At 39.0% G+C, this 17,569-nt stretch overlaps 1 protein-coding gene across 1 annotated transcript in view; it reads right to left on the bottom strand.

Annotated features, from left to right (window-relative positions):
- Positions 1-12,051: 12,051 nt before the first annotated feature.
- The window catches only part of arhgef28a (Rho guanine nucleotide exchange factor (GEF) 28a), an 89,435-nt gene continuing 83,917 nt past the window's right edge, over positions 12,052-17,569 (bottom strand). Inside the window, exon 36 of the mRNA XM_079816058.1 lies at positions 12,052-13,535. Coding sequence (XP_079672184.1) covers positions 13,378-13,535 — 158 coding nt within the window. The 3' untranslated portion in view covers positions 12,052-13,377. The remainder of the gene's footprint in view (positions 13,536-17,569) is intronic.

Genomic DNA, 17,569 nt, shown 5'->3' with positions numbered 1-17,569 from the left:
TGAAAAGGTATTTCCTGGTGGCAGTGGCCTCTTTCAGCAGGATAATGCGCCCTGCCACAAAGCAAAAATGGTTCCGGAATGGTTTGAGGAGCACAACAACGAGTTTGAGGTGTTGATTTGGCCTCCAAATTCCCCAGATCTCAATCCAATCGTGGGGTCTATTGAACAGCTTTTTCGGCTGCTAACATCTTTATATATAAAAAATGGGCAAGCGTAAGGATTTGAGCGAGTTTGACAAGGGCCAAATTGTGATGGCTAGACGATTATATATAAAGATGTTAGCAGCAGATCCTTTAAGTCCTGTAAGTAGCGAGGTGGGGCCTCCATGGATCGGAGTTGTTTATTTAGCCCAGATGTGCGATTGGATTGAAATCTGGGGAGTTTGGAGGCCAAGTCAACACCTCAAACTTGTTGAGCTTCTCTAACCATTCCTGAACCATTGTTGCTTTATATATATATGTGTGTGTGTTTCATATATAAAGACGTTAGCTGCAGATCCTTTAAGTCCTGTAAGTTGTATATATACAGTGGCAAGAAAAAGTATGTGAACCACTTGCAGAATCTGTGAAAATGTGAATAATTTTAACTAAATAAAAGAGATCATACAAAATGCATGTTATTTTTTATTTAGTACTGTCCTGAATAAGATATTTTACATAAAAAATGTTTACATATAGTCCACAAGAAAAAAAAAAGCTGAATTTACTAAAATGTTCAAAAGTTTATGAACTATTAATTCTCAATACTGTGTGTCGTTCCCTGGATGATCCACGGCTGTTTTTTTGTTTTGTGATGGTTGTTCATGAGTCCCTTGATTGTCCTGAGCAGTTAAACTGCCCAATGTTCTTCAGAAAAATCCTCCAGGTCCTGCACATTCTTCAGTTTTCCAGCATCTTTTGCATATTTGAACCCTCTCCAGCAGGGACTCATCTTTTCACACTGAGGACAATTGAGGGGCTCAAACACAGCTACTAAAAAAGGTTGAAACATTCACTGCTGCAACACGATGCATTAAGAACTGGGGGTTAAAACTTTTGAGCAGGATCCAAATGTTGTCCAAATGTTTCATATTTTGTTTATATATATATATATATATATATATATATATATATATATATACATATTGCCGTAATGATTCTGAAAACTGTGCTTCATAGGAATACATTACATTTTTAAATATATTCAAATAGATGAGAGTTGTCTTAAATTGTATTAAAATTTTACAATATTACTGTTTTTACAGTTTTGATTTACAGTTTTGATTTTTGATCAAATAAGTGCAGCCATGGTGAGTTTAAGAGACTTGAATGTACAGTAGGTACTCAGACTTGTGGAACTCAATATTGTATAAAGGCAGGTGATTACTTTTCATAAATCATTGTTTGTGTAACCAGTCCTACTCAACCCGCTCTGAGCGGGATTCGAACTGGGGTCTCCGGCATGGGAGGCAGGCACGCTAACAAGGATGCTAAAGACCGCAGCCGCTAATGTGCCTCTTGAGACCAGGAAAGAGAGGTTTACACACACAGCTCTTACTGGCCTGCGTCCGTTACACTCACCCCCCTAAACCTCACTCCCATCCAGGTCACGGCACCGAACCTGTCCTACATGACCCGCTCCGAGCGGGATTCGAACCGGTGTCTCCGGCATGGGAGGTGGTACTGGGTATGCTTACATTTGCAAAAGCACTTGGCTATAACTTTTTTTTGAGTTATGCTACTATGTTACTGCCTTGGGTTTTTGTAAAGAAATCAATGATTTTACTATTCTGCATCTCTCACTCGCGCTCTCCTCGCCTACCTATGTGTGGGAGAAAAAGATAGAAAAGAAAAAGACAGAGTTCAGTATTTTGCTGAATTGGCTACTGCCTTAGCAATACAAATGTGCCATCATTTGCCATGCCAATGAATCATGCTGAAATTGAAAATAAGAGAAAGAGAAATGGATGTATTATAACATAGGCCTATTGATCGGCCTAGCTGATTTATGGTACCTCATGGGTTGTTCATTAGTCAAGGCCTGGTGTGAATTAATGTGAATTATGTTATATGCCCTTCATACATTGATTTGGTATTAATCTATTAGCCTTAGCATACAGATCGCGCATTACAAACTGTTTGTGAGTGCATATGTGTGTGTGTGTTCATTTGTCAGGGGCATTTTAAAATTGAAGTTTATATGTGAAGACTTTTACCGCTTGCAAAATATTCAGAGAGATGCTTCATCATGCAAATTATTTTGTATGCATGTAATCTTAGATCACGGTGCTTGTGTATGTCTTCAGTGTCTTACAGGGAGACTTAATTTACCACTTTCCATTAAGAAGCCTCCAGACCTGCTGTGCTCAGCATGATCTTGAATCAAGTCTGAGCTGCATATCTGATCATGTCGAGTTCGTTATCTAAAGTACACATCCCTTGTAGCGGTTTGTCTACTATTCTGACCAACAGTGGGCTTTCATTTAGAGTGCTGGAAGAGTGTTTCAGTTAGCATATGATATGCAGGAACAGAACTTATCCAGTTTTAACAGATTCTGTTACGCCCTCATAATCGCCAAAGGAGTAACAAAGGCTCTGTATTTGTTTAGTTTTTTGTGCACGTTTTGCAGAGTGAAGGCCTATTCATAAAATATTGGCACAAAAATATGCATAAGATTTAAAAAATGTAAAAGGCATCTCTCACACTGACATTTTTGGTGGTTTAATTGTAAAAAATTTTGACCTGTGTTTTTGAAGGAATCGTTTCAATGAATGATTTAATATCTACTGGTGCAACAATGCAGAAAGAGTGATTCAAAATCCCTACCAATAATACACAGACATCTGGAACAAACACAGGCAAGCAGAATGATTAAAATAATGAAAAGTCTGAGTGCTGTTGGACTATAAGTGATGTTGGTTATAAGCGCTCTTGTAAGGTCGCTCAGTCAGATTTGAGGTCCAGAATTGTTGGAGAAAATGGAATTATCCCACTTTATGTGAGTGAGTTTTCCAAAGACAGTCCAAAGAGCATCTCATGCACTTCTGTACAAATTTTACAATTAAGATGTATGTAGATGTAAGCATTCTCATCATCTAGAGAATTTATTGACAGCCAACTGCAGTTCCTGGATTGCACACTGCTGTGATGTGGTGTGTGGGTTAGCTGGGGAGCTTTAATGTTTTATTACCGCTGCAGTCTTTGTGGATCACTGAGTTCATGAGATATTAAGCGTTTGCTTGGAGGTCACACACAGCAGGGCGTTAATGACTGGCACTTCGTTTAAAAGCTGCTAGTCTCTCTGACTCATGACGATAATGACAAAATGTGTGAATCCATAAAGACATGGTCAAAAGTGATGGGTTGGTTTAGCTCAAATATATAACGTTTTGTAATATATAGTTTTGGCCCTTTCTTTGGTTGTTTTTTTTTATATTCTCAACACTTATAGCAGTAGGAATAGCTTCTTCTCCAGCAGACAGAGGTCTCTAGGTGCTCTTTGTTCATGTTATCCAGCTCTAATCGTCCTCTTATGAGTTATGAGGAGTTCACGGTTAAAGAATCAAAACAGGCTGCCTTTATGCAACAGAGATCTTAAATAAGCGAGTACGAGCAATATGTTGCTGCATGGCTGCAGTTTACTTAATGGCCACCGATGTTGCCTCCGATCTTTCGAATATTGCACTTTAATAATTATTTAATCAACACATCAGCCTCAATAAACCCGTCTCCGGCGTGTTGCCTCCGATCCTTCGAATATTCCAATCTGTTATGACCTCTGACCTGTAAAGTTTCCAGAATAATAATCATACACTGCTTGTTAATTGGCCAGAGGAGAACTGGCACCCCGACTGAGCCTGGTTTCTCCCAAGGTTTATTTTTCTCCATTAGGTCACCTGATGGGGTTTTGGTTTCCTTGCCACTGTTGCCTCTGGCTTGGCGTGCTCAGTTGGGGACACTACATTTTTCTAAATTTTTCAACTAAATATCCAAATAAATCTATAAACTAAATTAACCATATAAACTAAATTACTGATCTAATTACTGATCTAAAGCCCACACTGTCACTGTATGATAATTGAAATGAACTGATGACATAACCGTTTTCTCCAGAATGGCTAGACGGCTGAATAAAATTATGCTGCATTATTTTCCTGTTTAACACTGTAAAGCTGCTTTGAAACAATCTGCATTGTTAAAAGCGCTATATAAATAAAGTTGACTTGACTAATAACAAGGGTTTCTGAATTCTACAGCCCCTTTAATGCTCGATGATCCTTTGTTTTTGTTTTTTTTATCTTTTTGATTTCTGCTCTTGAGTTGTACACACACTTACAGATACACATTTGTCATGAACACCACAATCTATACCATTACACCACCAATATTCAGATAGGGTCAGAATTTGGTGTAAACAACATGAAAGCATTCATCCTGCATTGTTTCAACGGTTCAGGCTGCTGGTGGTGTAATGGCGTGGGGGATATTTTCCTGGCACACTTTGGGCCCCTTAGGACCAATTGAGCAATGTTTAAATGCCACATCCTACCTTAATATTGTTGCCAACCACATCCATCCCTTTATGACCACAGTGTACCCATCTTCTGATGGTTACTTCCAGGATTACATGCCATGTCGCAAAGCTCAAATCATCTCAAACTGGTTTATTGAACATGACAATGAGTTCCCTATATTAAAGTGGCCTCCACAGTCACCAGATCTCAATCCAATCGACATGATCGATAATATCATGTCAATATAGATCAAAATCTCTGAGGAATGTTTCCAGCATCTTGTTGAATCTACACTCTAAAAAATGCTGGGTTAAAACCCAATTAGGGTTGAAAATGGACAAACCCAGCAATTGGGTTGTTTTAGAGTGTATAGCATAAAGGCAGTTCTGAAGGCAAAAGGGGGTCCAACTTGGTACTTGCAAGGTGTACCTAATAAAGTGGTCGGTGATTGTGTATTTGTAAAGTCAAAAACTAAATCTTTGGATGCTTACAACTTATTTTGTTTGTATTTTAATCACGCTAGAGAGATTCAGACATACTTGGGAATGTACGTTTCAGTTGTTAACATTATACATAGTGTGTGAGATCAAATTTTAAGGCTGATCCACAACAACTCTATAGTGCTATTCACTGCACAGCAAGGACACAATGGTAAAGTATGAAATGTGGTATCATTATTTGGATGTATGAGGATATCTTTATGGGACATAGGGCAGAGAGGGGTGCTGGTCCTAATGAAGACAGATGGAGGAGTGTGGTTTCTAATAAGCTGGGATGGGTCCTGATGACAGGCCAATCAGAACAGCTATTAGCTGCTGCCCTTGTGACTTCCTGCATAAAATAAGAACCTTTGTCTTATAATAAAAGCACAAGATGCACATCCTTACAAGGCACTTGTTCACAATAGGTGATATAATATGGGTGTCAACACGCAGATAGACACAAACACGCACAGTGGGGTAATTTCAGGGAACAAAGCCGCCTTCAGAAGCTCACCGCTGAGAGAGCAGGTGGGTCGACTGGGATGGTAATAACTGTAGTCAGCCAAACTGCAGAATGAACCTTCATCTTCTATCATGCAGACTTCATAATGCTGCCCTGCTGGTCCATGCACACACGCACACACACACACACACAAACCCACACCGCAGACATTATTAAAACATCCTTTCAACGAGGCTCTCTCTAACACACACACACACACACATAAACACATTTACCCCTGACACAGACTCACTTTGTGAAGGACCCCCTCCCACACAATCACACTCTCAACTCTGTATAGACTTTACTGAGGTCACACTGCTCCTGTAGATTAACACACACACTATCATACAGAGCCTTTATTACTCTGTGCTTTTATCTCTCTCGGGAACAGCCGAGTCTGAGAGTAGTGAGCCATTAGTCACACAAAGTGACGACAGGTGTGCGTGTGTTTGTTATTGTCCGCGGTGGTGACATGTTGAAAGGTTGAATATATGTGAGTGTATTCACCAACACAAGCCGCAAAGGCCAACCGGTATCAATTACAGACACTGAGTGTATAGCAGGTTTTGCAAAGGGCAGAATTAAACAAGTGACTACAACCACAGAAGTGCGATCGATCTTAAACTTTACTTAAGTATACTTGAAGCATACTTATTTCTTGTAAGTGATTTCATATACTCTGGCATATTGTATTCCTTTCCTACTGACGGAGTCAAATAAACCAAATTATGGTTTTAAATGATATTGTTTCTGTTCCTGTTTTCCATTTGTGTGGTAAATGTTCTGATCTATTAAAGTTACATTTTGGGAGAATCCCTTTGTTAAGACGAGAGAGAAAGACTGTAATTCAGAGACACTTCAAAGCTGCTCACACCCTTCAACACTAAAGTTAAAAGCTCTTATCTGACAGGTACACTGCCCCATTTCTCATTCTTTCTATCTCTCTAATCTCTTTCTGCAATTCCCTGGTATTACTTTGACTGACATCCCCTCAGAATTATATTAAATACATGAAATGTTTTTGAAGAAAAGTACACGCGCACACACACACCTCCGTGTGTATATATTTGTGCTGACAGCTTCAGAATAGAGGCTTCTCTTTGACTGAAGGCTGCATGTATGTGTGGACTATCACTGTTACAGTTTTGACGGATACAGGACTTCAAATTGATACAGTGAATAAGTGTCTTGTTGACTCAGAGGCTTAGGGATTGGAGGATTTAACTCAAGTGACACTCTTTATGATACCTACTTCAGCATGGCGTACAGATGAAGATCTGCGTGTGTGCATAAGTGCTCCGCTGACCCATGTTAAAGCTCACTCCCTAAGCGCCTTTCACAGCTTTACTTTATTACTGTATTCTACAAAGACACAGTGACAGGTTTTGACACCCGCAGCAGAATTACCGAGACACTTCATGGTTCACATGGGACAAAAGGCTTCAAAATGTTGCTTTATCAGCCACACACAGACTAAAGTTACTGGCCTTCAGTCAAACCTGAATCCTCTAATTACTGGAGCTCATGAGGTGATAACATATGTGCTTGTGTGTCTGTGTGTTCGAGAGAGCTTAAAGGAGGACAAATTGGGAAGTACTTGTATTATTCTGTCAAGTGATGAAACACTCCCTGAGGAAGAGTGATTGGAGAAATGGAGGGATTAGTAAGAAACGAAAGAGTGCGAGAGTACTAAACACTTGATTGTGCGTGATGGCTGCAGGCCTCTGCCCATCATCAAAGCTCAGTAATGTGCGTATGTAATTACTGTGTGTTTAGTAAACAGGGATGCGGCTTTCCTTTGTAGCTGAAGGGAGCTTTGTGTGCAGATGTGTGTCAGTGTGTGATTCAATGATACCCCTGCAGGTTACCAAAAGTTACATGACAAAAAAAAAAAAAATTATTGGCTGTGCTGTATATCTTCTTCTCCAAACCATTTCTGAACCCCTGGAGGGTATTCCAGAAAGCAAGGTTATCTTACCGGGAACATTCTCTGAGATGTCTGAACTTACTCACAGATGCGTTTTTGGAACCAGCATACCTTGGGTGAGCATACTCAAGGTATGCTGGTTCTAAAAACGCATCCGGGAGTAAGCAGACAACTCAGAGTATGTTCCCAGTTAAAGGTCCCATTGCGTGGATTTTTTTTATTATTTTATAATGTTTCCTGAGGTGTACACATATCGTTAGTATGATTTTTACATCATAAAATGTCATTATTTAGAAATAAAAGGCATTTTTCCTATCCTGATATTAGCCCTCAGGCTTGAATGCTCTGCTTGAAGGGGCGTGTCTGCTGTGAGACTTCAGTGAAAACGCCCACTGCTGTGATTGGATGACATCTTTGCATTTAAAATGAGTAGTCGATTTTGTGGCGGAGGGGGCGTGGTTTAGCGATGTCTGCAAGCGCTGCCAGAGAGAGAGAGAGAGAGAGAGAGAGAGAGAGAGACGGACTGGGCACTAGTGGACCAGAGAGACGGAGAGCTGGGGAAAGATTGCTGAGAAAGTTATATTGTACCGAGTTGTTGACAGCGCTGTGAGCGCGAGTTTATTTTGTTTGTATCTCAGTCTTCTTCCTCCTTATTCTACGAACTTTGTAACATGTGGAACCCCTCTCGAATACTTGTTCTAAGTTTTCGAGATGAACGAATCGTGAAAGTGTTGATTATAGCATTATTTTTAGATCTTTTCCCATCACATGAAAGGCTGCAGTGATGAGCATTGAGTACACAGACAGTGTATGCAGTGATCTCGTCATTGCAACACGTTTTCTCTCACAAAATGCTTTCACCACAATGTAACAGCAAACACGACATCGACAGGAATACAGTGAGAGCTTTGTTGTGCAGCATAACAGCGTCATTCATTATAAGTTTGGGCAGTGTGCATATACACTCGCGATGTGTGATTGACAGCTCCGAACATTATAAAGAGAGTGTTCTTTGATCGCTGTAGTCTAATCACAATTCAAATAACAGATTTGTTTCATGCTACTAACAGAAACGATGTGAAGTTTATCGTTTAGTCACTGGCTTGATTCACTGATGCATAAACAGTATTAAAAGATTTAGAAAGAAAGTCTGTGTGAACTTGAATGATTAGCTACACATCAGAAATCACTGATCAGGCATTAATGAACACTGTTACTCACTGTTTGTGGCGGTGCTGTCGAATCCATATGGTAAAAGTCTGTTTGTAAAGCCTGTGCTGACATTGCGACTAAAATAAACTGAATCCATTTTCTCCATTCTCAGGGCTGGCAAAGCAGAGGAAGGGGGGGTAACCTTCCCCCGTATGACGACATACAGGGAAGATTCCAGAGCAGAGCAGGACACCCAGGGCTTGGTTTACACCTATCGAAATTTCTTGCCACTTGGGGGGGACCATAATATGCAGGCTAGGGGAACTCATGTTAATGTTAAAAAACCTCATAAAACAACCGGAGCAGGTTATGTTCAGAGAGTGAGTTGCTATGGCTACTTATACCGTGAAAGTTACCTCCATTTTTGGAACCAAAAGTTGAGGTAATCTGCTTAATTACTCTTAAACATACCCAGGTATGTCACATAACCTGCTTTCTGGAATACCCCCCTGGACACCCACAAAATATAAATCATTTGTTTTTGTTTTTCCCTGTGACAACAATTGAGCAATATCACAAAAGCAATATTGTTTGATTATCTATATGCATACTGGTATTCACAGCCATATTGATATTAATATTGTATAAAAGCAATGTGATTTTGCTTTTATACTTCAACAAGTTCATATTGAGTCATTTACATTATTTTAGACACATTAATACTGAAATTGTATCGGATGTTCCCTATTGACATGACGCATTCAAGCCAGAAACATAACATTTAAGTAGCCTAAACAAAAGAGTTATACAAGTTAAAAAGTATATTGTGAACAATAAACCCAAACATCTGAATTCAAAATGATAAAAATATTAATTTCTATCACACATTTATGAATGGTATCAAAGGTAGATGTTTTATTACATAAAGCAAACTGTGCAAGTTGAGTGATTAACTTTAACACTCACTGATCTCTATATATAGATCATAGTTAGATTATATGATTTCATCTATATTATGGATCAGTGTTTTCGGCATGTTATAAATTGACACGCATCTTTAAAGGGGTGGTAAACCACAATTTCACTATTCTAACTTTAGCTAGCGTGTAATGTTGCTGCTTGAGCATAAACAACATCTGCAAAGTTACAACGTTCAAAGTTGAAAGCAAAGGGAGATATTTGCTTTTAAAGAAATCAGTTTCTAAGAACTACAGCAAACGGCCAGCAGGCGACTACACACATTCCTCCAGGGTTGGTGACATCAACAGGCTCAATATTTAGATAAACCCCTCCTCCGAGAATATTAAATAAGGGGGGGTGAGGCCATTTTGTATCGCGGCGCTGTTGTGGTATAACGTTAGTTAGGCTGGAGTGTTGTTGCCGCGATGCCAAGGAAACGCTGTTATTTTCATCCGGATTGCAGGTCTGGGGTACTTGCTCTGTTCAGCCTTCCTTGGGACGGGCGTGCGTTGCAGAGCGTTTAACACACAGCATGTTATATGCACGTGTGTTTGAGTCAGCGGGGAATCAGGCGCGCGCAGGGGTCCTGCAGCACATCTAACAGAGGAAAACATCCACCGTCTTCGCGATTTCAATGCCGGATTTGCACAACGTCAGCTGCGTGAAAAAAACACTGCCGGTGCGTGGATGCACGACGCGCGCGCTGCACATTTCACGGAGGACAACACAAACTTCCACAAACTTCGCGAGTTCAATACAGGATATGCACAACGGCTTGTCCTGAAAGCTGGATTTACAAACAGAAGCTGTTTACGGGCCACAACCTGTAAGTCTGATTTATTTTTCATCGATGTGTTTTCCTGTAATAGGTTGTAGCAAGGAAGTAAACAGATGACAACACTGTTCTGCAAACCAGTCTGTTAAATGCTCATTCATACTTAACGTTATCCGACGAACACCTAACGTTACAAAGGTCGTTACAAATAAAGGTCAAATATATGAAAAATAAGGCAATTTTTTTTTTTAAACGAAGCAGGAACACATGTTACAGTGCACCCCACAAACACAGTCAAGCCTTCAAAAGAATGTGTTTTACCACCCCTTTAAATGTCACAATTTGGCAACTTTTAAATACGATTTCGCTCGCTTACTAATTAAAATATTTCCAACTTATAAATATTATCAGTTGGAACGCCACAATCCAATTAAAGAGTAATTTAAAAATGCAAAATCAGGGCAGAGAGGAAAAACCCGAAGGGGTCTCGAGGTGCATTGTTAAGTTCTAAGGTGTTCTAACAATGCAGCACTCAAGAGCAAGACGCAGCAAAAGAAGAGAAAAATGCTCAGATGTCTATCATAGCATGTTTACAAAGAAAAAAAAGCAGTGCAAAAGACAAATAACAGTAAAATGCAAAAAAAAAAAAAAAAAAAAAAAAAAGCCTCCTAAGTCTTGTAACAGATATAACTTTTTGGTTCCATATCTAGGCCTCCAAAATCAAAGACAAAACTTGGGCCGCCTGGTAGCCATTTTTTATATTCATTATGTTTGTGTCCTCTCCTGTCTCTAGATTAACACACCCGTCAGAGTAATATGTAGAGTATGCACAGGAAAGGGGGTACTTCTTTAAAAGTGCCATAGGTGGGATGCTAGTTAATGGCTGTTATTTATTTGCTGGGATGACAGGTTTACAGTGGAACTGCTCCTAAAGTCATTACGGTGCCATGGGGAGGTGTTTTGTACGGCTGGCTACTGTCCCCACCCACAGACGCATTACTCAGCAGTGCTATATATTGACTTTGTTAGTGTGTGCAAATAACCTTTAGAGGTCCCTAAATAATAGGGGGGTGAGAGAATCGAGGTTTTGCTCTAGTTACCCTAAATATATAACACACCAGAGATTATGATTTAATATCAATCTTGTATGCAGCGGTACCTGCAGTGAGGCCTTTTACTTATTTTGGTCAGACCTATAGTACTTTGAAAAGTTTTTACCGAAAACTAACACATTTGCATGACATTTTTTTAACAATTAAAAATTGCCGAGCAGCATGTGTATTGTCTTGTATTGATATCTGCACTGTGGATTATTAATTAGTTGGTTTTAAAGTTATGGTTTTGGGCTGCTCATTTTATTTACTATTCACCATTATTTGTTCAGCTAAATGCAGCAATGAAAAGAGGAATTTACAAATAATTTTGAAAATTACAATTAAGTCTGATATATTGAGAATCACGCTTTAGTTTCTGTACAATTCTGTACTGTAAGGCATTCTTACTTAAAAGGGAAACTTGACTATAATGAGAAGTTCCAATTCAATTACTTATGTATTTTAACGTCAACATGAAATCAAAATTGACGTATTTAACCTGCATTCAAAAATGCATACGTCACACATAGGCTACTGACAATGAATTTAAAATATCTATCTATTCTAGCAGTTGGGTGCATAAACATATCACTGTAAATATTAGATTTCAGGATGCTAATGAAATGGATGAAAATGATTTAAAACAATAAAAACAAACGGGCTGATGTATGAACATTTACTACTTATAACATCTGGTACACCTGTCTACATACAACAATTATACAAAACATGCTCTATGTACATACAATTATTCCTTAAAAATATCAACAATAAATAGGGTCTATGAATGAAAAGAAACAATGCACAGTGAAACGTCTGCTTTTCAATCAGTTATAAGTCATTGAAAAAAAAAAACAAATACACACTAGTTCAGTTTAACCCATAGTAATGGTCTGTAGTTTTTTTTATATATATAACAATCATGGCTTGAATTTGAATAGGAACTTTTTTAGTGCGATTGAAATTTGAATAGGAACTTTTATTAGTGTGATTGAAATGACAGCAGGCCTGAATGTATGCTATTTGCAAAAATATAGCCTACGTATATGACCAAAAAGTGGTGAAAATGTTGATCCACATAAAACAAACAATGAATAATCAAACTGACAACATGCAGTTGTTAACAAAGCCTCCAGGCTGATATGGCAACATGCTGTCCTAAAGTATCAAGAGATAAATGTGAATGCCTGTGTATAATCTGAATGCTGATGTGACATTCGAGGCAATGTCTCATGAGCACTAAAGAATCGGAACTGTTTCAGAAGAGTATGGCAAGGACACATTTTACACATTCTCGTCCATGCATGCATGTGAAATCAGTTTCCAAATGTGAGAAATTGAATTTGAAAGAGGTGATGACATGATTCCTTACACACACACGCACACAACCTTGTATAATAGGCAGAGAATGCTTTTATAAACCAAGTCATCTTCCATCTACTGAAAGAAAGGGTCAGTATTTTTGTGCCCTGATGTAAGCTGACATGGACAGTTGGTGAATTGTGCCGCATTGTGGCTGGGGGACTGTGTGTGTGTGTGTGTGTGTGTGTGTGTGTGTGTGTGTGTGTGTGTGTGTGTGTGTGTGTGTGTGTGTGTGTGTGTGTGTGTGTGTGTGTGTGTGTGTGTGTGTGTGTGTGTGTGTGTGTGTGTGTGTGTGTGTGTGTGTGTGTGTGTGTGTGTGTGTGTGTGTGTGTGTGTGTGTGTGTGACTAAACGTGTGCTGAAACTGCCTAACCTGATTCAATCATTGCAGGCTCCAGGCTATAAAGCAAAATACAGTCACTCGACAAGCGCCATCTCACACACGGACCAAAGTAAGTGCTATGAAGTCTGGAGAATGTCACAGAAGGCCAAAGTGTGCTAAGATTAATGAAAGAATAAAAAAAAAAGCACAAATAAAGAGTGGGATCAGATCCTGGTCCAAATCTCAAATTGCAAATCCAATTCCAAATGTTTTGTTTCAAAACAACTAAAGCTTGTTCTGTTCATTTCAGAGATACACAATGTTCTCCTCTCCATCAGGATCTCTGTTCTCTGTCTCCATGGTAACAAAAGGCTGGCTGACAAGCAGGACGTCGGCTTGAGGAAGCCCCACCCCGGTTCCTCCGGCCAACCAAGATTCTTGGACATGGCTGAGCTGACCCACATCTGTGAAGACAAGATCACAGATGTCACCATAGATAACAGAAGATAGTCACCCATAGGTCAATTTGTCATCAATATCTTTATGTTGTTCGATCCTAATATAAATGTACTCAGTGTAACACAAAAAGAGATCTGAGGCAGAATGATTTGCATACAATTGTCGAGTTTGGATGGTAGATGACATTTCATAATGCAAAGCTCCAAAAGGGACACAAAAAAGTATAAACGTGTCACAAAAGTGGCTTTGTGCGCTACATTCCTATATATGTTCCCAACACGGCACGTTTTACATGTCTCCTTTATCTGACCAACCCAGTTCAGGTCTTGAGCTGATGAGTTAAATCAGATGTATTTGATAAAGGAGACATGCAAAATGTGCAGTTTTGCGGGTACACCATGAACATATACTGCTATATTGCAGTATATTTAAGTCTTCCACTAGCTTTGGGTGAGGAACAGATTGAAATTCACTGAAGTTCTTTCTATGTGTAAGGAACAGAGCAAATTTTGAGACCATCTATTTTCATTGTACTGTATGGAGTGCAGAAGCTTCTTCTGTGTTTAAAGGGGGGGGGGGGGGTCTACTATTGCATGCATTCTGACTTATTTACACTGTGCCAAATATTCTCCTTCAGGATTTGAATAAGTTTCAGAAAGTGTTTTTTTTTTTTTAGTATGGCCCTGTATAACTTCATAAAGGGCGAAATTCCTTGAATGGGAACTTCTCCCAGATGAGCGCATGCACATCAACCAGAATGAGAGCAAGAGAGCAACCATCAATGAGCTTTGTTCGGGTTATGGAAGCCGTCGGCAGAATCAACAATAGCCCTAAAGAAGTGTATTTCTGGTTGTTAGGGAAAGATAACCTTGCTAGCCTTCCCAAATAACCCAGCGTTAAGAAAACAGTGGATGCAGTTTTGTTTTTCCGGAGCAGCAACGGAGCTCTGCAAGTGTGTTCGTTTGTTCATGGTCACGAGTCGGAACTGCAGGCAGTGAGTGAAACTGCATCAAATGTCTTATTTTTTTGGCAATTGGCGCGTAAGTGCATATAATGTAACCAACACGAATGTATAGTAAATCAAAAGTTATCCAGGGATAATGCCATGATGTGTGTCGTGACTCTTTAGCTCCGCCCACTGCACGCATGCATGAGTTCGGCTGTTTTCAAGGAAGAATCGCACAGCATATCAGTCTTTTATAAATTTGGCAATACTAATATAGGTACTCAAGATTAACATGATACTGGCAGAAACTGTGTGTGTTATGTACCCATTAACCAAAGAAAATAATATGGGGTTGGAAGTGAGCAAACCTACTGTGAGCAGAAGTATGTTCATGTGCATTAAAATAAATAAATAAATCAAACCTAATTATCTCTCACACATGGGGTACAGCTCAAGTGCTATCACGTCATTTACATTCATGTGATGTTGTGAATGAAACTGATGAATCCCTCTCACATCCAATTACCTGCTTCTCAACAGGAACTATGACCCAGTTTCATTACCTTTATTCAGACTGTAGGATATGTGTGTGTGAGTATGTGAGAGGTAATGTTGTTAGCTGAGCACTGTTTGAACAGTGAAGGTCAAACAGTGACTATTGTAAGGCTGTGGTCTTGACCTCTGAATAAACAGTTAAACAAAGCAAAGCAGTTTTATATTCATGTTGATTTAACAAGCACTTCAATCAAGGCCTTCATATAAAGACAGATAATGTGAAGGACAGGTAACGTTCATATTTAAGCACTTCAATTAAAAAACAAATGTTAAATTTTGAGTGTAAGGAGATTTTTGTAAGAAGCATTTGTTCAGAGTGGTTCAGTACAGGAATTTTTAATGTTTGAAAATGTTTTCTTATGCTCACAAAGGATACATTTATTTGATGAAAAAATACAGTAAAATAAAAAAAAGCAATAAAATAAAATTTTAAAATGTTATTTATTCCTGTGATGGAAAAGCTGAATTGAAATTCCTTGCTGAATTCCTTGCTGAATAAAAAGTATGCATTTATTTCAAAAAAGAAAATAAATATTTTTATGTTGCTTGTAAAAATCTGCATTTTACCTGAATAAATTTGGCAATCAATCGTGAAAAATGTTAACCAGCCAAACTGGGCTGGATTTCCTGAAACCTTTTTAACACTACGTCATTCTTAGGTTGTACCTTAAGGTGTACCTTAACGTTAATGCGCGTTTCCCGAAACGATCTTAGTTAAGTATGCCTTCTGTAAGTCATTTGTTCGTAAGGTTGGTCTGGAGCACTCTTAGCTATACCTTATCTCTGCTGACAGTTCATTCCGATAGTGGCCACCAATGTTTCTTTACATCTCAGTCTATACCAATATAATTCTGCTAATTGCAATGTTTTCTTGCAAATAATACAATTGTCATTACACTGATGTTTGTTAGCTTTTTAATAATATTATCCAAAGGTAGGCCTCATCAGCTGGCAAACCATTATGGAGTCTATTTAAAGGGAGTGATTGTGGAGGGGATTTTGGTCAAACTATGGCAGCACGACAGTGAATAGTTGTGCTACATCAAAGACGGCGCCGTCCGCGGAGTCATTTCTATGTGCACTATTTCATCCGTGAAAACTTTAGGCTACCATGTCAGAAGCTGCATTTCAAAATAAATTTCTTCTGCCACGGCAGCAAATTCAGCAGCTTTTAGATCGGGTTGGTCCGACTTTGTCAAGACAAACCCCGACGGAGGTCATTCAATAACAGAAATTAGTGATTTACACATTAATAACCCTGCTTGTGGAGTAAATGAAGACTGTATCAAAATATATTATGATAATATAAATGGCATACTGCCCGTTAGTGGGTTGATGCATTATACGTTTGGGCATAAGAGGTTGCAGGTTCGCACAATCATTTCAAAATTATATAAAATATCCACGGTTTTGGATTTAGTTTACAATTTGGATTATGTTTATAAGATCTCACGAGTCCGGATAAATGCAATTTCAACTATTTCTGAAGTGCTTCTATTATAAAGAACACCACTTTCTCACATAACGCAGTTAAACAGCCCCTGATAGAGTGAATAATCGATTCTTGAGCCATCGATAAACCAATTTAGCACCGCCGACACGGACAGCACCTGCTAACGTCACACTTAAGAAAGTATACCTTAAGCAACCTCCTAAGGTTTAGTTCGGGGAACACGCCTAGAATAGGGATACCTTTAGTTAAGTTATACCTTTAGAGTCTTCTTAGTGCGCTAAGAGACAACGTTATCGGGAAATGCAGCCCTGACCTCCTAAGTGCAACACTCATCAGATGTTGTCAAGACCTTACCTTACCTTGTCAAGACCTGTTTTCCTACTATATAGTATGTTGTTACGTCCAGAGACGTATTGTGAATATGTGTTTCTTTGCTGGTCCTGTCTTTCTCTCTTTTGTCCCACCCTTTCTTTCACAGGATTGGATCCTACCAAAGTGAACTCCAGATCTAATTGGTGCTAATGGGACCAAGAGGCCATAAAAGGATCTGCAGTGCCTGAAGAGGGAGCTCTGCTCAACCTGTTATTTCCTGTTGTTCAAGTGCACATGTGCCATTGTGTGTTTGCTACAGTGTGTTGCTACTGCTAGCTAGCCTGTTGATCTGCCTGTTGTGTGCAGTGTGACTTTGGGTTTTGAGTTGATAAGTGGCTATCAATCTCATTTCCTTTTTGTATATTTATTAAAGTATTGTAAATATCTTTTCCACCGTCAGCTGTAGGTGGTGAGTGCCATTTCTTTTGTAAATACTGTTTTCTCCTGTTTTTCATTAGATAGGGAGGTAGGGTAATTTGTTGTAACTTTTATTTGTTTTCTTATGTTAGGGAATTTAGTTTTTCCTCTTAGGAGTTTGTCTGGTGTTATTTTGGCCTCACCCCTGAAGTTGTGCTTTCATTTGTGGTTCTGTAAATAAAAGTGTACAAAGTATCTTTGGTTGCAAATTACAGTTTATGTTGCGGTCTCACCCTAGACGGGGTCGTAACGTATGTGAAAAACAGTAAGCCAATAGATAAGTATATTCGAATACA

The sequence above is a fragment of the Gobio gobio genome (assembly GCF_949357685.1).
Source record: "Gobio gobio genome assembly, chromosome: 4".
NCBI lineage: Eukaryota > Metazoa > Chordata > Actinopteri > Cypriniformes > Gobionidae > Gobio > Gobio gobio.
Note: the sequence above shows the minus strand (reverse complement) of the source record. Positions and strands in the feature narration are given on the sequence as shown.